The following is a 22625-nucleotide window of genomic DNA, read 5'->3' as shown; positions in this document are numbered from 1 at the left end:
GGAGGATATTGGTCTGACAAACATCTTTTTTGAGCAGAAAATTTTTAATTCTTATTATGTCCAGTTTTTAATTAGACGCAGTAAAGGATATTATATGCAAGTGAAGATGTCAATAGAAATTAAACAGACGTTCCTATGCTCAAATGGAAAAGACAACAATTTGAAATCGGAAATCAATCCATTCAGAAACAAAAATGATAGAGCAAAAAGTATCTAAAGTTTCTTAAGTAGAATTATTATAAGTTCAAAGAGGAAACAACTCTTAAAATAAAGAATCTAGAGTTATGAACCTTGTCAAACATGATGAGAGTAATGAGAAGGAACAATGATAAAATTTTATAAAAAGTCTTAAGTAGATACCTATTGTAATAACAAAAACAAATGATGATAAAAAATAACAAACATTTTTTAAATAAACCTCAATTTCAAAAAATTTATATTAAATGGAGATAATTCTGGAAATACAGGAGCTAGAGTTATGAATTCAATCACATATGATAAAGGTGTTTATAGAAGAGCCATGTATTATATTTACAACAGTTTTATTGACATAATCTCAATACTTATAATTCAAGAAAATGTTTTTATTTATTTTCTTTAATTTTTCAGTACTTAAATAAAATTATATTAAATACAAAAGTCAGTAAATCACCTTTTTCAATATCTTTAAAAGAGTAATTTATAAAAAAAGTTAGGAGCACATGCAGTTTTTTTTCTTAACTGTCCGCGCTAATTAACCCATAAAAGTCAATCTCTTAATCACCTGGTCAAACATTTTGGCAGCCAAATGCTGATTTTTTTACCTATCAGAATCTTTTAGGTTGTTTCCAGTCTGTTGCTTTTTTATGTGCTTCTGTTTGGCAAATCGATATTGATAGTACCAAAAACACAAATGAGTATGAAATAGCACATATGTTAATATGAATAAGCAAAAATTATCAACACCTGAATTGCAGGCTAGTAGTTCATAATAAGTTTTGAAATATGTTCATCCTCGTGACGTCTTATCAACGGATTATACAAAGCTTTATCAAGGTATGCTTCATATTATTTCATTTCTTATGATCAATGCTGGCCATTATCCAATTTTCTTTCTCTTTTTTAACAGTTAAAGAAAAAATAAAGATAGAACCCTACAAAAGGACTATGAAGTCACACAAAAAACGAACCGCAATAAACTTATTAAAGTCTAGCTATAAAGACAAACACAAAGAAATATTTCTAAAAGGGTGGGAATACCACATCCAAGAATATCTACAAGTTTTTAAAATTGAAACTTCACTGCGACAAAAAATTCTAATAGCAATGATTGATGGTAAGTTATCAGAATAAAAACTAAGAAGTGTAGGAATACAAACTCCAATGACCAGTGAAAAGTTGTTATGATCAATGCTAGGTAACTACAGCTAGAAATAGAACTACGGAAAGCAATTCGGCCTATTCCGAAAAATTGCCAAATGATATAAAAACAAGTTTCAGTGTTGTAATAAGTTATTTTAAAACTTAAAATAATTCTTCATTTTATTTCATGACATGCTCCATGAATGAATACGAGGTTGTCAGATTCCTGGCAAGACTATCTACAGGTATGGCTTCACTTAATTATGAAATAATAAGAGTAAGTTGAAACAATGTCAATTAGATTACTTACTCCCTAGCATGATTTACCACTAAAATGATGCAAATAGAAGGGTAACCCTTAACCTGAACGTAGGAAATCACATGATTATTTAAAACCAAACTTATCCGAATTTCCTACAGTCCGAGTACTATATCACCTTTTGGTAAACAAAGGCAAAAATCACGGAAAATAAAACAGTTATACCTTGAAACTTCACTTGGATTGTAAGATGATAAGAGGGGACTCTGATCATCCTCAACACTGTTCACACTAAGGCTCATTCTGTGATATTTATCAAATTTTCATTTTTCTTAACTTTTTTATTCTTCTTCGGTGAAAGGTCGAGAGGCAGAACACTGCTTCCGGGTGAACATTTCCGGTGTCCTCCAATAAAGGTCAAGGCCGTATGCAGACGCTTTAAGTTATAGGATACTTTAAACATTTCGTGGCGAATCGTGTAAAAATGGCTTTGACAAGCAAAACTATTCAAACTAAACCTTTTGATGGACAAAAACCTGGCACAAGTGGTCTAAGAAAAGCCGTGAAGGTGTACCAGGAGGAAAATTACACAGAAAATTTTGTGCAGTGCACTTTGACAGCTGCACTTGGAGAAAAATTGACAGGCAGCACACTTGCAGTTGGGGGTGATGGCAGGTATTTTGGCAAAGAGGCAACTCTAAGAATCATACAGATCTGTGCTGCAAATGGGGTGAGATTTTTTTCTTTAATAATAATTTGATGTCATTGTGGTGTAGAGACTAGAGTAGCTTCTCAAATTAACTATTATTTTAATATGTTATAAGCAATTATTTAATGATACTTTTTCATCATTTTTGTGTCGCTCTACGGAATAGTTTCAACACATAAGGATCACTTATCCGTCGTCTGTTCATCCATCTGTTTGTCACAAAACTTGTCCAGCCTATTCGCAATTTCATCCTGGGCACACTTTATAGAAATGATATATCAGTACCAAGTTTAAATGTGCATATCATCACAGGAGATTGACATTCTATCAATAATTGAAATATAAACAAATAATTCAAAAATAACGCCAAATGTACCCCTCTATACTATAAATAAACACAAGGAATGCAACGCCTTTTGCACACTCGATACACATTTTATCGAATTACACACGTGGAAAATCAATGTCAACAAACTAGTTTAGCAATTTCGATACACAATACAAAATTATTCCTTTTTACAACCGCTGATATTTTAAATCAAAGCATTGTATAATAATAAATTGGCAATATTTACTCAAATGTCAACAAATAATTTTGTCTGGCACTCCATGCCCTTTACAGGATTGATCGATAGCTCAATTTCTTGTGCATATTAAACAGGACTTTACATTGAATGATTTTTGCCCTGTTATGTCTATCATGAGGCGACACATGTGATCAGTGATCGCTCTTGTCTATTTCAAACTTGATAAAAATACTAGACATCAGATCTGATATGAAAGTGGTTTTCTTACTGCAACATAGTGTTTTTGCAATTCATTTGGAAATGGGCCAGTATCTTTTAGTAGGGCACAACAAAAGTCAAGTATATAGGTTACATGCAGCAGGAATCATACAAAAGTATGTCAGCAACAATTTCTGCTCTTTAACAGTTTCTGTTGTTGTTTTATGTTGATGTTTAAGTATCTCATAATAATCTTAAGAAAAACAACAACAACTTGTTGTCATTTAAATTCAGTCTTAGAATATAAATTTGAAGGTACTCCCACTATAATGCTATAAATGTTATTCATTTTATATACAAAACTTTAATATTTGTCTAAATATTAAAAATTTTGAAAATAATATTGTTTATTTTTTATTCTATATTAAATTTCTATCAGATTGTATTATTCAGTTTGTATTAGATTCTTCAAAAATAATATAGCTGTTATTCATCAGGGGGTTGCCAGAAGGGGGATGTGCCCCCTTCTGTTTGGGGGGTTTGAAGGGGGGCGGAGTCCCCCTCATCGCCAAGAAAATTTTGGACTTGTGAGAGGCTATAAATGACCTCAGATTGATCATAAGGTAACGTGTAACCAACGCTGAAAAGCATTTGACTCTATCTCAATCCATTGAGAAGTTGCAGCACTTTGAAATCAATTATGATGGAAAAAATCAACGCAAAATAGTGATTTTTGGCAATTTTGAGATGTCCCCTCATTGCCATGGTAACAGAAAATTTAAGCCTGAGCATTTTGTTGCAAGGGCAATGGTCCAGTCAACATTTGTGCCAAGTTTGATTAGTGTTGAAGCAGTTTTTATAGTATTATAGCAATTTGAACTTGTAACGGGAGACTTTTCAATGAAAACAGCCATTTTTCACAAAATGCTCATGAAGTAATGGGTTAAATTGTCATTCAAACCTAAATAAGGTACTGTGTAGTTCATAAAAAAACAACAGATTTGACAAAGAAAACATTAAAAAATATTTTATATTTATATCAGTTAATTGCAACAACAATAAAATAATAATTCAAATTTGTTTTTAATAGATATGTCCTTTGGCAACTCAGATGTTATCTGACCCTAAGGGCCATGCAGTATCTACTATCTGATATACCTTATTAGTAAAGGAAAATAAACATTGAATGTCCATTAAATTTCTGTTGCATCATTTTTTTCTGTATTTTATGTTTGTTTACCTCTTGTCATGTTTGTAAAGCCCCAGTCACACTAGAGCTTACGACCAGTGAAGACCAATTCACGATCACCAGTGACCTCTGGTCGCGGACAATCTTTAAAACGTCTTACGACGGTCATCGGTGATCTTTGACAGTCGCAGGTTATCTTCTTTAGGTCCCACGACCAATTTCAGTCGTAGAGAGGTTTTTGAGCTTGCACAAAAACCTCCTTGCGATCAAACAGGTCGCTAGTGATCTTATAAGGTCTTAAGGCTGTCGCACGATGGTCGTTCGGAAGTGCGACAATCTTACGACAGTCTTTACAAATTTCCACTAGTCACTGATAATCTTAAGTAGTCTTTAGTTATCGTGTGATGGTCGTACGACAAGTTGTAGGTGATCGCATGTTATGTCACGCGTAGTCTTAAGTAATCCCAGGTAATCTTGAGACCATCGTACGTTTACTTATGACCTGTCGTGCGATTGTCAATGATGACTTGACCTGTCGTGCGATTGTCAATGATGACTTGTCTTACGATACTAGCAAAAGTAAATTTATTTGTGCAAAAATCGTTTTAGTCGCAGACAATCGCTGATGATCGTCAGTTTTACAAGTCGCCGGTGGTCGCAAGTAATCCTAAGCTCTAGTGTGACTGGGGTTTAAGATCATACTGAATTCATATCATATTTTCTTTAATTCTATATCTTACTAGGTGTCCAAATTACTTGTTGCTCATAATGGTTTGATGTCAACCCCTGCAGTGTCATGTGTCATAAGGAAGTACAAGACAGATGGTGCCATTATTCTAACAGCAAGTCATAATCCTGGAGGCCCGGATGCTGATTTCGGTCTCAAATACAATATTGCAAATGGAGGTATCTATCCATTATTTAAAACTACATGTATGCCCAAATAAAAATACACAAATTACAAAATATTAATATTTTTTTGTGTTTTTATATAGATGAAAAGGAAGCCTTTAGAATTCTAGAGGCCTCTTTTCTTTTAACATATTTCATTAAAGCTGCATGCCTCCAGATGAGTCAAAATATTTCAAGAAAATACAACTTGAGAAAAATGTATAAAAATTATAAGAAAAGTAAAAAGATTCAAGTAATGATTTGTATGTCATGTGTGATTTATGACTGATTTTTTCAGTATTTATTGCTATATTTCTACTGCGTGACTAACACAGTAATGTTTTTTTTGCATAATATGACCTATTTCTGGTCAATTACTTAAATTGTAAGTGCTGTCTGCAATGTGTAAATAACTTTCTTTTTTCACTTCACAATTCATTATATTTTATTGTAAATACATTGACAAAATTTTCATAAAAATTAGCATGAATCCAGAGGCATGCTGCTTTAAAGTGTTTCAGTTGTCAATCATCTCAGTGTCTTGCTGTCACTTTTAGATATAATTTCCTCATAATTATTTTATCCTTGAAAAACATGGTGTTGTAAGACTGTACAGATGTAACCACTTGTTTTAGCTTTTATATACTAATTGTATAGGCCTGTCCTTGTATAGGCCTGTCCTATTTAAAGTAGAAATTATCTCACTGATGCCTTTGTGGTCAGTTTGAGAGACAGGCCTCTTGGCAATTTTCTGTGGCCTTGCCAGACACCATATTTGTACTGCTTTAAGTATTTTAATATTAAAAAAACCTTTAAATTAACAATGGATTGTTTTGTATTCAAAGCAGGACAAGAATGTTATGCAACTGCAGAAAATTAAAGATTGAAAAGTAAACAATAAATGTATAATTCAAATGAACATAAAAAATTGTTTGAAATTTATATACAGGTCCAGCTCCAGAAGGTGTCACCAATGCTATATTTGAAATGACAAAAACTATTACATCGTATAAAGTCTGTCCAGATCTTACTGTTGACATCTCAAAACTAGGAAAACAAGAATTCCAAGTTGATGGAAGATCATTTACGGTGGAGGTATGCTTTAATATGATTGAATATAAGTTTCAACATGGATAAGATATAAGTTTTAACATAAGTGAAATATAAGTTTCACTTGAGTGAAATATAAGTTTCACATGAGTGAAATATAAGTTTCAACGTGAGTGAAATATAAGTTTCAACGTGAGTGAAATATAAGTTTTAACACAAGTGTTTTTGACACAAAAATATTTGTTTCCAAGTTCCTGATACAACAGTAAAATTCAAAATTTCTTTACTCAAAACAGCACTGATTAGCATCAGTGCCCTTTTTACAAATTACATATATGCTATACAGTGTTAAATTTGCATTTTAAAATGTATACATATGATGACCTCCTGACATTCAAAATTCTTCAAAATTGGTGTGCCATGTATTTTTAGATGATTTATACAATAATTATTTCAGGTGATAGATTCAGTGTCAGACTATGTAGCCTATATGAAGGAAATATTTGACTTTGGTGCCATCAAAGGTTTACTGCAAGGAAGTGGAGGCAAACCACCACTAAATGTTCTCATTAATTCAATGCATGGAGGTAAGATTAAGCAAATTAAAGACTATTGTCCTTTACTGTTATTGCCTGTAATGGGGTAAATTTGAATCAGAAAAAAATAAGATCAAATTTATGAGAATATATCAAACTAAAAGTAATCTACACACAAAAAAAAATCCTAATATTCTATGACAGAAAGAAGTGTTGAATATTTCACTACCAGTTTAATCTATTTATAGATTTTGACAGAATAAATTCAGATTATTTCAGGAATTACAAAAAAAAACAAAAAACCACTAGATATCGTAATTAACCTTATATCTGGTCTTGATACCTTTTGTTTAGAGGTCCTTACATTAAATTGTTAATTAACTTTTTTGGCATATTTATCTCAAGGGGGTATGTATTCATTACTGCTGTGAGCAGTACATAAACCTTGGGCAGTTATTGTCTACTGTAGACAAATTAATCTGTCTTACATTTTATGTCACATGAAAATTAAAATCATAATTTTGAAGGATTAAATTGATCTTAGGAGTCAATTGTTTAATTATAATTTTTTTACTGGCCTCATCATCTCCTTTGGAAATCATTTGCCCGAACGAAAGTTTTAAGTTCCCTTGCCATATCAAAATCAACCTTTTTGAAATCTTGTCTGGACCTAAGTTTTAGTTGTCAAGGGCTAGTAACTCTTGGACGGTAAATAATTCAATTTTTTTTTACGAAATAGAAACCAAACATTTAAAAAGACTTAAAAGGACATGTAGAACATTACAGTTTTGTATTTATAGAATTTACAAAATTGAATGTGAAAATTTATTGAATTTATGAAAATTTTACCCTAATGTAGTAATGGGTCCTTATGCAAAGAAAGTGTTTCAAGAAGAACTTGGGACCCCTGCAAGTAATACTGTCAACTGTGAACCAAAGGAAGATTTTGGTGGCCTTCACCCTGACCCAAATTTGACCTATGCAGCTGACCTTGTAAAGGAATTAGAGAAAGGTCAACATGGATTTGGAGCTGCATTTGATGGAGACGGTGTAAGTATATCATATTATATGAATTGATAGCTTGATTGGATTTTTTAGCATCCTCGTATGCTTTTATTTTTTATGGACATGTACTTGAAAATATTTTGAGGAAGATTATTTTTTAGTGTATCAGTGCCCCCATATTATTATTCCCTATTAAAAACCAACAAGATCAGATAAATAAAATAAATTCTTAGCAAACTCCCTCATGAATAAATCTTGGTTCATCTAGTTTTAAAACCTAAATGTAAGACAAATGAAACAAGATTTTGATTCCCTTTGTAAGATACAATGATTTTATTTATTTCCATTTTATTTATTTCCATTTATAATGAACCTTGTTTTATTTTTTTTCTTTATTACAATAGGACAGAAATATGATTCTAGGGCAGAATGCCTTCTTTGTAACACCATCAGATTCATTGGCTGTACTAGCTGACAATTTAGAGTGTATACCGTATTTCCAAAAGACAGGGGTCAAAGGTTATGCAAGGAGCATGCCTACCAGTGGGGCTGTAGACAGGTAAATGATGTTCTTCTTTAAGGTGACAACAGACACTTTCCATGGTACTCACATAAATGTCATTTAAACCAACTTATTTCAGTAATAATTGTTATTTATTTAATCTTTGTGCATTAAATGTCGTTGATCATCATAAAAAATAACATATTTGAAAAAAATGCCTTTGCAAATGATTGATTTTTAATAAAAATCCTAAAATTTTAAATCGTCATATCAAAGTCATTTTTTATCTTTTTGTCATCAAACTTTTGGAAAATAAACATACTTATAATATCTGGGGAACCGTGTCTCAAATTTTTTTCTATCTTTTCTCAAAAAAATATTACGTAACGTCAAACGTTTTATGCGACTTTTTTCACCATACATATTACGTAATTAAAGATAATTAAGTCGCTGATTGAGCAAACAAAAATCCCTGACATGGTTCCCTCCGTAAATGAATTCTCTTTCATGTGCTTTAAACCGCATGTTAATTGCTTGATTATTAAAAAAGTTATGCCGATTCAAAGTTAGTCCGACCCGCATCAAACGAAGTGTCATAAATCGGCTGTTCTCTCTCGGACCCCTACGTATCACGCTAAATATTTGCATAATACACAAATATCGCACCAGAGAGGGTCACAAGTTGCGGTAACATACTCTAACAACATTTTATGACCCAGTGACATCTGACCAATTAAAAAGTTGCTGATTAATATCAGTTTATAACAGAAATTTCTTCAAATCTTAATGTGATTTACCGTCTGTCTGGTATCGGTCGCACATGTCACGTGACTTTCGGTAAAATTTGAGGCACTCGGTGGGGGGAAATGGAACGTATTTGTGCACCGCTAGCGGGGTATTTAATTGTTTCACTTTTGAAGTTTATTATTATTATCATCAGCATTATTATTATATTATACCAGTGTCACTCTGTCTGTGTATTCGTGTATGAAACTCCGTTAAAATATAAATTAAAATAACAAAAAAACTGAGCTTCTGACGGTCTTTTAAAGTCCATGGTAGATGTACAAATAAGAACGGGATATTATATATTTTTCCTCCAAATTGATATGAATGCTTCACATATTTTAATAGAAATATAAGGTTTCACTCGATCATTATGATCTGACCTTCTTGACTTCTATTATCATGAATACAAGTATCATCTATGCACGGCATAGATATCCAGTTTCTACTGGGATATACAATAAAATCCATACTTAGTCCCAGGTTTATTAGTACTGTGTTCGATTTACTGGCGAACAATTTATTCAAAGCATTCACTGATAATATATTTTATTATCTTTTTTTATTGATTCATGGAGAAATAATCATCCTTAGACAACATAAAATGGTTTAGAAATTTGTCAGGGACACCTTACCACAAGTCAGATAGGCGTTCACATAAAAAATGTTGTCTGTTTTTGTTGCTGTTTTACTTGACAGTGTTAAAAACGAGGTTGAATGTAAAGCAAGCCCTTGAATCCGTACATAAGTCCATAAACTCAATGTAATATCTATCAGATTAACGGGACAGACAAATTATTTTCACACATTATGGATATTTTAGCAACTATATTTTTAATCAACCCCGTGGTCGTGCGATTTGCCGCTATGCTTAATTATTTATGTTTCATACATTATGTTACGTACATTGGCCGACAATTTCTTATTTTATAAAAAAGGCTAAATGAAAGACGATGTTCATAAAAGATGTACGGTATTTGTACGATACATGAATTTAAACAATGGACCAGTATGGACTAGTAATTCACGCATATATGGAACTACCGATTTCCCTCATTGATGCCTCAACAGGGGGTGGAGCGTTATCGATAATTGACAGGTTACGTGAATAGCAGATAAAAATGGTACAGGTACCGTTTTAAAACGTTAAAAAACACATTTTTTGGACTAACTGCTTTCAAAATTAAATCACGAATGTGTTCAGAAAAGGTGAAATATATTTCAATCTTACACTAAACTAAACAAATTTTCTTTTTATTACATGCAAAGAAACGTTTTAAAAAGACATTTAACCTAATACAGAATGAAAAGCGCGAAATAATAATACAACGTGACGTCATTTACGACGTCACGTCATTAAGCTGGTACCCAGTACTGTGCACGCTGGTATTTCACTGAAACAACGTAAGGGGCTTAAATTCAAAACAGTGAAATTATCAAAGTGGTAATTTCACTGTTTCAAACAGTGAAATTACCAGTTTTATATCACTTATATATTTCTATAAACCACCGAAAAGCATGTAATAAATGATAATTATAGTAAATCAAACATGTCTGTTTTCAAAAAAGCAATATCGAGGCCTTCAAATTAGATCTTAACTATGCGTACATTTGTCCAGAGTCAATAATGTGATATCATAATTTTGAATATGGTATTTATTTCACTTTGAAAGAAGTAAAAAAAAAAGTTTAGTATGAGTGTCTGACTGACCTTCTTCACCCATTATATGCAATAATATTGTCAGTAATTTGTTTAGATTTTTAGAGATTTCTATACAAAAACAATAGTCTAACAATACAAAGTCTTGTTAGACTGTACGAGTATGCAAGCTGGCCTGGCACTCTAGCATAGGCCTAGTCATTATTTCAGCTAGCATTCAGAGAGTTAATGAGATGTAACTTTTTGATTTATGCACAGCTTACAAGATATTGATGTTTGTGTGAAGTTATCTTTTATAAACTATGGCATGAATAAAGTTAGTTAATCTAGTACAAATGAGACAGCTGGTGCTTTTATTTATCCCATTTCTTAACCTGTCAAATTCAAGCTTCACTGAAAGTACTTTTAAGCCACATAAATAATTTTTTCATTCTGAAGAAAGGGCAAACATGTATTTTATATTTTTCAATAATAGATTTAGAACATGTAAGATGCTTATCTTGCAAAAAAATTGCACTGAATATGACATAATTTGTAATAACATTATTAAAAGTAAGCTATTTCTGGTTTTACTCTTACACTATATTGTTTCTTCAAGAAGCTATCCTGAGAAGTAACTTACATGCGTTTGTGATGTTGATGAACAAAATAATTGTAACAAAAAATTCGTTTATACTTGTTGTTATGGACACTTCTTCACTAAGGTCTTATTCTCCTATGTTGTCACAACATAAATAATAAGTACATTGTTATTTTATATAGAGTTGCAAAGAAAAAAGAGAAGAAATGTTTTGAAGTACCCACTGGATGGAAATTCTTTGGGAATCTAATGGATGCCGGACTACTTTCACTCTGTGGAGAGGAGAGCTTCGGTACTGGCTCAGATCATATCAGGTAAAGTCTATAAAATATGTTGGTTTTTTTGTTGTTTTTTTTCATTTCTCGTAAAAAAAATTACCATTGAATTATATTACCCTAGCTTTGTATCTGAATATCCCGGATACTTTATTTACAATGATGACATAGAAATAAAAAAAAATTCTAGGTCTGCACATCTAGTATCAATTATAGTATCATAATTAGTGAATACACCCAAAATAAATAAAAAAATTTGAATCCCAATTGAAGAAGACCCCCCACTCCCAAAAAAGAAAGATTAGATTTACAAAGCATTTGATTTTTGGGGGCCCAAGCCCCCAAATCAATGGCATTAATTGCTGTAATTTTTATGTAATAATTAGATATATACATGTTACAGGGAGAAGGATGGATTATGGGCGGTGTTAGCCTGGTTATCAGTTTTAGCTAGTAAGAATAAGAGTGTAGAAGAAGTTATAAGACAACACTGGAGTCAATATGGTAGAAATTTCTACACTAGGTAGGTGAACACTTTAATACAGATCATATTGCCCTTATAATGATTTAGGTTCTAAACTAGGTTAGTGAACACATTTAATATAAATCTTGTACTTGTACTGAGAATTTCTTTTCACACAGATATACATGGTTTCATAGCTTAGTAACTTGGCACTCATTAATTTGAAGATAATTCTAGAACTAGTTTTTGTTATTATCATATGACAGAATGCCATGTCATGTTTATGTAAATATGTCAAAACAGTGTTATAACGTTGGGTTCTGTGCTCTCTACTTCATCATTTATAGCTAGTTGAAGACTATTGCATTTCATAATAAGATCAAACATACAGTGATCATACTCCTCTAACAATATGACTGCTGGCACAAGAAAATGACCCATTAAGTCATTTAAATGTAACCATACTGTAGATAAAACTTATTTTATCAGTCATTGAATGTAAGATTTTTTAATTTACTGGCCCGAATTCCAGTTTTGAATTTATTCTAGTCTACATTTAACTAAATTTTCTTAAAATTTACATTGGCCCGAACTGATTTTCACTGGCCATGGGCCACCAGGTCAGTGCTAAATTTAATTTTTTTTTTATATAGAATTAATAGGTTTTCTCCTTCTAGTTTTACTTGAAAGTTAAACATTATAATAGCATTTATATTATGTTATTGAGAATGACTCACATCACATGAAGAGTTTTAATTTTATCTGAAAAAAAATTGTCTTGAAGGTATGACTACGAGAATTGTGAATCAGCCCCTGCCAATAAAATGATGGAAAACTTAGGAAATTTTATCTCAGATAGCTCAAACATTGGCAAACCATTTTCATCAGGGGACAAAACCTATACTGTAGCCAAGATAGACAACTTCTCCTACACTGATCCCGTAGATAACAGTGTTAGTAAAAATCAAGTAAGTTTCTACGTCTTTATTTCATGTTGATTAATAATACTGTGTTCTATTGAATTCATGTTTATTTATCACTTTTGCTTACCATCAGTGTTTTGATTTGAAGGGCACATCCTTAAAGATGTCTATTCCACTGTATCTTTTTGTTGTAGAATATTTTATTTATATTTAAGATTTATTCTTGCATTCATTGATTTGATGTCTCGGCACTAAATCACTGTCATGCTATATAGACCAATATAAGAGGGGTTTGTGTTTGTTTGTTTGTTGTTGTTTTTTTTTGGGGGGGGGGGGGGGGGGGGGGTGGGTGTTCATCCAATTATTTTTTGCAGTTATAGCTTTTAAATTATATTGAGTTTTCTACTGACAACCTTTACTAACTGGAAACATTTAATCTTGTTTAAATACTTTTAAACTACTATTGAACTTGATTTATTTTTATCATGGGTGGTTTTGTTCTTACTGCAAATTCTTTCAATTTTGATACAGATTATTTTTTTGCTGAGGATATGAAAAAAAAAACACTCTTATTTATGTCTTAGCAAATCGTCATTTTTCTTCAGACCTCAAGCTAAAATAAATTTTAATTGAAAATTTTCATTATTTCAATGATATTGTCCGAATCCTAAGAAAACATAGAATTTTTAACTTTATTATTTGTTGATTTTTAGGGTATTAGGATTATATTCAGTGATGATTCACGCATTATTTTCCGGCTGAGTGGTACAGGAAGCAGTGGAGCCACTATCAGAATGTATATTGAAGGCTATGAATCAGATACCTCTAAATTTAACCTTAGCCCTCAGGTAAATATTATATATATTAAATTAGATGTAGCGTAAATCTTATAATCTATACATGTATGCACTGCCATGAATTTGAAACTACATATAAATCAGAAATTTAATTGCTGTAACGTTATGCAACCTATGGTCAGACTGTACAGAAGTGAAAGACTAGCCAGGTTTAGGCAACAAACCTTGGCTTGCATTCAGTGTGTGGAAAGTGATAACCATTTTATTTTATTTGTAAAGATGTGTGATAACCTATAATATTATTTGATTGTAAAGATGTGTGATAACCTATAATATTATTTGATTGTAAAGATGTGTGATAACCTATAATATTATTTGATTGTAAAGATGTGTGATAACCTATAATATTATTTGATTGTAAAGATGTGTGATAACCTATAATATTATTTGATTGTAAAGATGTGTGATAACCTATAATATTATTTGATTGTAAAGATGTGTGATAACCTATAATATTATTTGATTTGTAAAGATGTGTGATAACCTATAATATTATTTGATTGTAAAGATGTGTGATAACCTATAATATTATTTGATTGTAAAGATGTGTGATAACCTATAATATTATTTGATTTGTAAAGATATTTTGTCATTATTATGTTGATATTGTTGCATGTTGACCTCTGACATGTGTCAAAGGTTATAACGTAAATTATGAAAATGTGTTGAACCTTGCTGGGCAAATCTTTCCGGGTTTTTCATTAGTATAATTATGACCTTATAAAGCATATGCTTTGGAAATATATGCATTACCCTTGCACCTATATATTTATTTCAGGTTGTGTTGAAGCCACTGATTGATATAGCATTGAATATTTCCCAGTTACGTGAGATTACAGGGCGACAAGAACCCACAGTAATTACATAAACTTTAAACCCACAAAATTTTGTAAATGAACTTGCCCAGCATATCAGTGAACAGTGTCGAGTCTGGTTAAACTGCAAGGGTTTACAATTAATTAATTCATTAAAACAGGTTGGTCTGACTCTATACTGATATCAGAGGCAAGTCTTTATTATTTGCAGTAGTCACAATTACAGAACAACAGAAAGATCTGATATCATATGCTAAGCCTGTATATAATATGTAAGTCTGTGGCTGAAACATTTAGTATTATAATGTCATTATATTAATGAAATCAACAACTTATTTATACCTGTATGTCATAAATATTCCATCTTTAAAACTGAATGATCCATTGTTGTCAAGTCAGTTTGAAAATTTTAGTTAGGTATCTAATTAAATATGTATGATTAATACAAATGAATTGACTCTCTGCATAGTAAAGTATCTTTTGTTTACCTGTTTTGCTTTCATTGCTTTATACACTTTTTGATTAAATTTCTGGTACATTTAAAATTTAGTCATTTTTGTACAATTGAACTGCAAAAATTGAATCATATATATACAAATATTTGTATTTTTTTCTAGAATGAAAAGGCGAATATAAAATAAATGTTCTAAACAGTTACTTAAAATTTGTTTTGTTACTTATAATTTGTTAAGTATATTTTACATCATAAATGTTGTCCAGTGCTTGAAAGAATGATAGTCCTTTTTTTGTAAGACTAAAAGAAATATTGTAAGAGATACTTATTTCATATTATTTCATATATTTGAAACATACAACTTATTCTCAACTAATTTATCTGTAAGACAATAATAATGGTTGTGTAAGACTTAAGGAAATATTTTACAATCTATTCTCAAGGTTTTAATTTAAATTATTGCATCATACAATAAACTTTTACATAAGCTGAACAAATAAAATAATGCAACAGCATATATACCCAGTCTACAGTTGAATGAATGTGCATGGAACTATATATCGTGAAATATTTCTTTACAGTAACTGTTGACATTATGTACTGTTGGGTTGTGAAAATGTGTTGAAAATATGATATTATACCTGTAGTACCAAAGATATTTTGCATAATATAACCATTCTACAAAAGATTCAAATAAAAGTTACACACTTATTTTCCATTTAAAAAAAAGGTATTTTCATTGAAAATATTGCAGACGAGGCTAGAAATGTTGGACATTTGTTATCTTGTGCTTTTAGGTAATTTAGGGGGCAGTTTTGATTTGAATGTGTTCTATTCATCCTGTGTTTTTTTGGTGCAAATGTTTAATAAATTATTACTGTAGTTTAATCCAGAATCCTGTATTCTATTGTTATACAATTAACTGATGTGATCATATAGGGATATATAGATCAAATAAAAGTAAAAAAAAAAAAATTGTTTGTATCTTTTTTTGTTCTATATTAGGTTTTTCCTGTACCCTAATTTGAATTTTAAACTATTCACTGTCATCATTATCTAATAGCCTGCTGGAAGCTACTGTAGCTACCCATGCAACCAAAGCAGACCAAGATCAAAGAAATTGTCTACACTGGTTGCTCTTCAGTCAGACCATATTATGAAATTTTCCCTGAAAGTTATGAATGGGCTTGACCAGATAGAAAGTTGAGACAAGTCCATTAGAGTTATCAAGGTGGGCAAGGGTTAAGATACAAAAAGTTCCAACAGTATTGGAAAAGCAATGAAGAGACCTATTCATAATTACAAGAATATCAACACTGAACTGTACAATACAAAAATATATTTGGGTGAGTATACAGCTGAGGAAACCATATTGGATGAGTTGCAATGGGAATCCAATATGAATTTTAAAATAGTGCAAAAGTCCAAATATATTGCATGTTGTATAGACCAATATTAAATGACCCACTTTATATCCAAAATATATTGGGGGACGAAATATTATATTCTTATACAAAATACCAGTCGGTTTCTTTTTCTTACAACATACAATGTTCTATATAAAAATTATTCAAGAAACTTTCATCGCTAATGACTTCTAACTTATCTGGAAAGGGTCATATGCAGTCCAATACAGAATATATTAGATATTAAGTGTTCAATACAGGAGATATATTGGATAGTCACTTTGTAAAATTCAAAAGAAGCAATTGTTAAAGAAAATAATCTGTAAAAAGATAAAAATTTAAAGTAATATAGCAAAATGTATAATCTGAACATTCCATCTGGACTTCACTCAATACCTATGACATAGGTCTAGCTCTATGGCTCCTACCTATAACCATTAGGAGCAAAAAATATAAGTTGATACATCAATTCTTATAAAACATCTTTGTTTAATTATGCTGTAATATTTTCATGAAAAAACAATGACATCTGTAATGAAGCTGCTTTTAGCACTATGAAATGTATAATTGTACAGTAGATGTACATAGTACTAATATTTTTATGTAAAATTGTACCATAGTTGTACATGTACTAATATTTTAATCCACCTTACTCCAGTGATAAAGTCTGTCACAAATTTTAATATTCACATAGAGTAGCATGTACACTGGAATCAGTCACTTTTGTAACTTCACTGAATGCTTTCATCTCACAGTATGACTGTTTGAAGTAAATTGTATGTGCAATGCCAGAAAACTTGATGACAATCATATGTTACTGTTCTTCTTGTACTAAACCACATCCAGTTGGAACAATCATGAAGGTATTACTATATGCTCTCAGCACAGCTGAGTGATCTTTTCTCATTTTTCAAGTACATCTTGTGTCACCTTATTTTCTGTCTTTCCTTACCCTTGGTGGCTCAGTCAACCTATCAGCCTGTAAATATATAAACCATCATAACTGTATTGCTAATCTCATTTGAATAAAGGAAAAAAAAAAAAAAAAAAAAAATGAAAGCAAAACTGATATGGACAACTTACAGTAAGCAAATGTGCCACGGGGCATAGTTTCAGGCAAAAATGAGCAACAGACCTTTCATAAGCTAAATAAGACTTTCAATATGAAAGAAATAAGACCTTTTCAGAATTTGAAACAGAGTCATCAAGTGGTTTTAAACAGGCAAAATAAACCAATGAAGCCTCATATTTATTAACTAGTTTGTTAATTACAAAGTGCTTAATTGTCACAAGTCTTCTCAAAAATATCAAATAAAAAAAAATATGACTAGAATGTGAAGTGGTGAGAGATCTAAAATTAGTACATATGTATTTTATTAATGAGAAAAAATGTCTTACCGAAGGGAGATTTCTTGCCCTCATAAGTGAGTCTATCTTCTGATTGTAGAGATCAAATACAAACTGGGCCATGTGAGGCATGTCATTTATCACCATTGGATTGTGCCCTGGCTTCTCATCAATCTAAAATGTTAATGTAAGCACTATATACTAGTTCAAATTTCAAACTTATTTAAATACATATCCACTGACCTAAAAGGAACTCAATCAGATTCTAATTTAATGTAAAATATTTATGTCTGTAGACAAACATCTGTAAACAAGTATACATCTCAATTATTTCATGTTAATATTATCTTTAAATTATATTTTAGTAAATTTGATTTTTTTATGTGTCTAATCCAAACTATATAGAAGGAAAAATGGTAAAATGACAGTAACTAGAAATGTATCAACAGGACACTTCTGTTCCCACCTCATTTGCCTGTCACAATGGCATAGCAAACAATTTGTTTTTACACAGTCACTGCAACCTTTGCCCTCATGACTTTAAACACCATGTTTGAGACACTTGTTACCATATCTAAAGTTTGAATAACTAGCATACCTTTCTGGAGGTAGGAAAATTTTCCTGTGGATCTATATGTAGCTCTGTAGGTCTTGAACACAACTGTAAAAAGATAGATAATAATATAATAGATGCCTTTTGTATATCTTTAAAGCCCTTTTTTCTTTCCTATCTAACACTCAAATGGTCACCTTTTTCCTTTTATCACAACTAAGGAGATTTATCAGCTAAGACAGTGTTCGAAATTAGCAGTAGTCCGATAGCCCCTGACTACTAAATTTCTCCTCAGGCTACCAACTTTTCACAGTAACAAGCCCGACCAGGCTACTGTATTTTCAGAGGCAATATAAACAACTGTTTTGAATAAATGAATCGTGCTAGTGAAATGTCTTTTTGGCTAGTGAACATTCCAATCTGGTAGTCCGACCAGCCTAGTCGATTCAAATCCTAATTTCTTACACTGCTAAGAGATAAAAATGTGTATCAAACTTATAATGCAGTTTTCTTTCACAATAGTTTGTTTTACTTCTTTTCTTTATCTTTTTTTTTCACTTTACAAAAGTTAGATTGTTTTATAAATTTAGTAAACATGGCCTGTATTAATAACTAACACTTCCACAACTTAAATGCTACAACAGACAGACATTGAACATACGAGAAATAAATAAATAAAACCCCATCAACTTGACTTACTCTATTAAAAGCTGGTGTGAGTTCAAAACAGTTGCTGAAGAGTGAGACTCTAGCAAACACGTACAGTCCGAGCCTGGCTCTAGACATGGCAACAATCAATCTTCGTACATCTCTGTTATATACAGATAAAATTATAACATTATAATAAAGATCACATGACATTTTATTACAGTGCATGTCATACAAATATTTTCCTAAAATTGCTGATAGAATGATAGTAAAAATTGTTAAATTTAATTTATTTACTATAAATTATAATGAAGATCACATGAAATTTGTTCCAGTGTATGACATACTGTATGTGTATTTAAATTCGCGGAAGCAAATTTTCGCGGAAAGGTCCATTTTGGGGGTATATACAAATATTCGCGCCATTTTGAATTCGCGGAGGTGACTGCAGAAAATCATAAATTCGCGTACACCCATCAGGTTGAAAAAGTAGGGAAATTACTCTTACACGATTATGCAATTTTACATACTTTTTACCCGTATCAATCATTGTGGGACTTCACAGTTATTTTCAACACCTGGTGTCAAACAATACGCTATTGTACAGAACAAAGACATTCAATTTGTCTAGCGGACAAATGATGGCAAACAAATGAATTGTCCGTTAACGTGCGTGATTTTTCACAGTTTTAAACAGCACTGAATGATAATCTTTTCACGGAATTTGTTAAAATGTTGACTGAGTAATTGTGTTTTGTTTATCACGTTTTCATCAGTTAAAATCGTTAATATTTGTGTTGTTTGTACTGTGTACAAAATATTATCTGATCAGATGCGAAGACTCAGACTATGAAATAAATAGCGTGGTGCAATGGTATTGTTCAAACATGTATATTCTTATACAAGAATCCGATAATCATATCAGTCAAACAATAATGGTATTGTTCAAACATGTATATTCTTATACAAGAATCCGATAATCATATCAGTCAAACAATAATACACTAGCAAACTGATTTAAATACAGAGCTGAATGTTACATGTACAGTTTATATAACAGTAAAATCCCTCGGATACCATCTTATGGCAGCCGTTTACACACTGATATTCATTGTTCTATAGATGCGCGTAAATATGACTATTAAGAAATTATTTGTGTAGAAATATTCGCGCTGAACATGAATTCGCGGATCGAATGTCAGCGCGAAGATCGCGAAAATTTGAAGCCCGCGAATATTTCTACACATACAGTACATATGTTATCCTAAAATCACAATAAATTTGACATTTGAGAACTAAAGTTATAAAGTACCTTAAAAAATGAGAAACGTATATACAATACACTTCAAAATTTTAGATTTTAAACAGTATATCTTGCTACTTTACAAATTTCAAGATAAAGGTTAAATCTTATGTTTCTTAACTAAGTCAAGTACACATGTACATGTATTAACTATTCATTATTTATCTATTGTTATACAAGTACATTACCTAAGATGTCCTACAGTTCTAGTTCTGACAAGAGATAGAAGGATATAATCATTCTGTTGTCCCTGATATCTGTCTACTGTAGTTACCTACAACATATATTTTACACTCGTAATATTAGCAAATATTCCTACAAAATATACTGAAATTGTATTTGTACTTCAGTAAAGAAACTATCATTATCTGATACTGAAATTTCATATAAAAGCTATTGACAATTCCAAAAGATCATTACATAAATTCAGCGATGTAAACAATTTCATTGGGGGACATGAAGTCTAATATTTATTACTAACATTACTTTGTTTGATTTGGTTTTACTTCACACTGACACAGTATAGGTCATATGGCGACGTTCCAGCTTTACTGGTGGGGGAAGAAACTCAGGTGCCCTTTCGTGCATTATTTCAGGCACGAACGCGCACCTGAGTAGAACCACCAACGTTCCATAAGCTAGCTGGATAGCTTCCTCATATGAAAGAATCCAAAGTTTTGTCGGGATTCGAACCCACAGCGGTGAGGGGCAAGTGGTTTGAAGTCAACAACCTTAACCACTTGGCCACGGATGCCCCTACTAACATTATAAAACAATGATACATACAGTATAAGGTCTGCCAATGAACGGGTTTTTGGAGCATCTCTGATTGATGACGTCTCGGATCAGATGTTTCTGACCATTATATGTGGTCAGTATGGAGATCTTCTCTGCCGGATATCCCATCAACCTCATGTACATAAACATAGCTACCACATACTCTGCTTCTCCTAAATTCTACAATGTATAACAAATCAAATGAGTACCTTAAAAGTTTGTTCATGTCAATTTCGAAAAAAAAATATTACAAAATCCTACACTTAGCCTATTATCTTTCTGTGTTTGAAATTAATCTTGTGTGGTTTTCCAATTATTCTCAAGCTCTGACAAAGACTCAGCTCATCTATTAAAGGCACATTATGCCTCAGAAATCCATATATTAGTTCTTTAAAATGTCAAACATATGATTAATAATGTTAAAACAGAGTAATATTTTTACTTCCATACAAAATACTAATTCACTATAATTATACCAGTTGCCAACAAAACTAAAGATGCAAAACATAGTTCATGTATATAGCAAATGAGTATGTTTTTGGAAACTGTAACAAGATACCAAATATAAACCAAAAATGATAGCATTTCTGAGGCATAATGGGCCTTTAATTTGGGTATATTTAGGGTCAAAATATAATCATTAAGCATTAACTGGTTTATTCATTTGTCATAGTTATAATAATTGGCTCAAACTTTTCTCATTTAGCTTTTTAATAGCTTTCACACAATCTTAAATACATGTAGGATTATCTTAGGCTTTTACTCTATATATATATATATATATATATATATATATATATATATATATATATATATATATATATATATATATATATATATATAAAATTATAATGTTTAAGAAATAACAAACTCTATATGTAAAATCGGTAGCGCTTTCAATGCTTTCTTTGCATATCTTCAGCCGAAACTTTAATAAACATATAAACAAATGACGTAACGTCATGAAAAAAAGCGGGAACGTTAAATGATAACGTATTTCCCGGCAAACACAATATGGTTATTTATACTGAAAAATAGAGAATACGGACATTGAGCATAATCCGTACAATCTGGCAGTGAATAAATGACATTTATTAAAGGGAGGTAATAAAATTCACAAGTTAATGATTTTATGGCCACAAATTGTATGGTAATTAACAATTTTTACTAAATAAATATTGCTAAATAAACGAACAATTGGACTGAATAAAATCGCAATCATTTCTTTCATAATTAAAAATGAAGAGATTGTAATAAATATGAAGTACTTGTATATATATACCTTGTTAAATGATTTTTAACAATGAGCATTTAGCTGTGGTTTTAATAACTTGATTAAAAGTTTTTCTTTTTCTTCTCTAAAATTATCACTTTCGATTAATATCTTATATAGAGGGAAAATGCTAAATTTACCTCCTGAACAATTATGTAAATGTTTATTTACTTGTAACATTCTGAGTTCTTCAGTGTTTGTTTGTTGCCTATGTAAAGTCATACGTTTACATAATTCATTTTTTGTTTGGCCAATATAAAACTGTTTACAGTTGTCACAAATTATTGAATATATCACA

At 31.2% G+C, this 22625-nt stretch overlaps 3 protein-coding genes across 5 annotated transcripts in view; 1 reads left to right on the top strand and 2 right to left on the bottom strand.

The window, feature by feature from the left end:
• LOC132758576 (neutral amino acid transporter 9-like) overlaps nucleotides 1-2010 on the bottom strand; it is a 30936-nt gene extending 28926 nt beyond the window's left edge. For 2 of the 3 annotated variants that reach the window (XM_060750255.1, XM_060750254.1), the window contains exon 1: nucleotides 1826-2010. In XM_060750255.1, the coding sequence (XP_060606238.1) occupies nucleotides 1826-1902 (77 nt within the window). In that variant the 5' untranslated portion in view covers nucleotides 1903-2010. The remainder of the gene's footprint in view (nucleotides 1-1825) is intronic. The other variant, XM_060750252.1, reaches the window with a different exon arrangement.
• On the top strand, nucleotides 1996-14716 carry LOC132758575 (phosphoglucomutase-1-like). Its single transcript, XM_060750251.1, has 11 exons — nucleotides 1996-2330; nucleotides 4967-5129; nucleotides 6064-6209; nucleotides 6622-6751; nucleotides 7560-7750; nucleotides 8110-8264; nucleotides 11416-11547; nucleotides 11912-12031; nucleotides 12756-12939; nucleotides 13608-13742; nucleotides 14530-14716. Exons 1-11 carry the CDS (start codon nucleotides 2085-2087, stop codon nucleotides 14617-14619), a joined length of 1692 nt encoding a protein of 563 aa, XP_060606234.1. The 5' UTR covers nucleotides 1996-2084; the 3' UTR covers nucleotides 14620-14716.
• A 2179-nt stretch (nucleotides 14717-16895) lies between these two features.
• LOC132758574 (RNA helicase aquarius-like) overlaps nucleotides 16896-22625 on the bottom strand; it is a 37594-nt gene continuing 31864 nt past the window's right edge. Inside the window, exons 30-35 of the mRNA XM_060750250.1 lie at nucleotides 21064-21234; nucleotides 20466-20551; nucleotides 19026-19137; nucleotides 18372-18434; nucleotides 17825-17947; nucleotides 16896-17405 (exon numbers count right to left, since the gene is read on the bottom strand). Of these exons, the coding sequence (XP_060606233.1) occupies nucleotides 17358-17405; nucleotides 17825-17947; nucleotides 18372-18434; nucleotides 19026-19137; nucleotides 20466-20551; nucleotides 21064-21234 (603 nt within the window). The 3' untranslated portion in view covers nucleotides 16896-17357. The remainder of the gene's footprint in view (nucleotides 17406-17824; nucleotides 17948-18371; nucleotides 18435-19025; nucleotides 19138-20465; nucleotides 20552-21063; nucleotides 21235-22625) is intronic.

This window comes from Ruditapes philippinarum, unplaced genomic scaffold (genome assembly GCF_026571515.1).
Source record: "Ruditapes philippinarum isolate M1 unplaced genomic scaffold, ASM2657151v2 ctg336_1_1_1_1, whole genome shotgun sequence".
NCBI lineage: Eukaryota > Metazoa > Mollusca > Bivalvia > Venerida > Veneridae > Ruditapes > Ruditapes philippinarum.
This window is presented reverse-complemented; position numbering and strand designations above follow the sequence as displayed.

What these genes read in the sequence shown, in the direction of transcription:
- LOC132758575 (XM_060750251.1), top strand. Translation starts at nt 2,085, where the DNA reads ATGGCTTTGACAAGCAAAACTATTCAAACTAAACCTTTTGATGGACAA. An exon ending in CTGCATTTGATGGAGACGGT is followed by an intron (nt 7,751 to 8,109) that starts GTAAGTATATCA and finishes TTATTACAATAG; the next exon opens with GACAGAAATATGATTCTAGG. An exon ending in AATTTAACCTTAGCCCTCAG is followed by an intron (nt 13,743 to 14,529) that starts GTAAATATTATA and finishes TATTTATTTCAG; the next exon opens with GTTGTGTTGAAGCCACTGAT.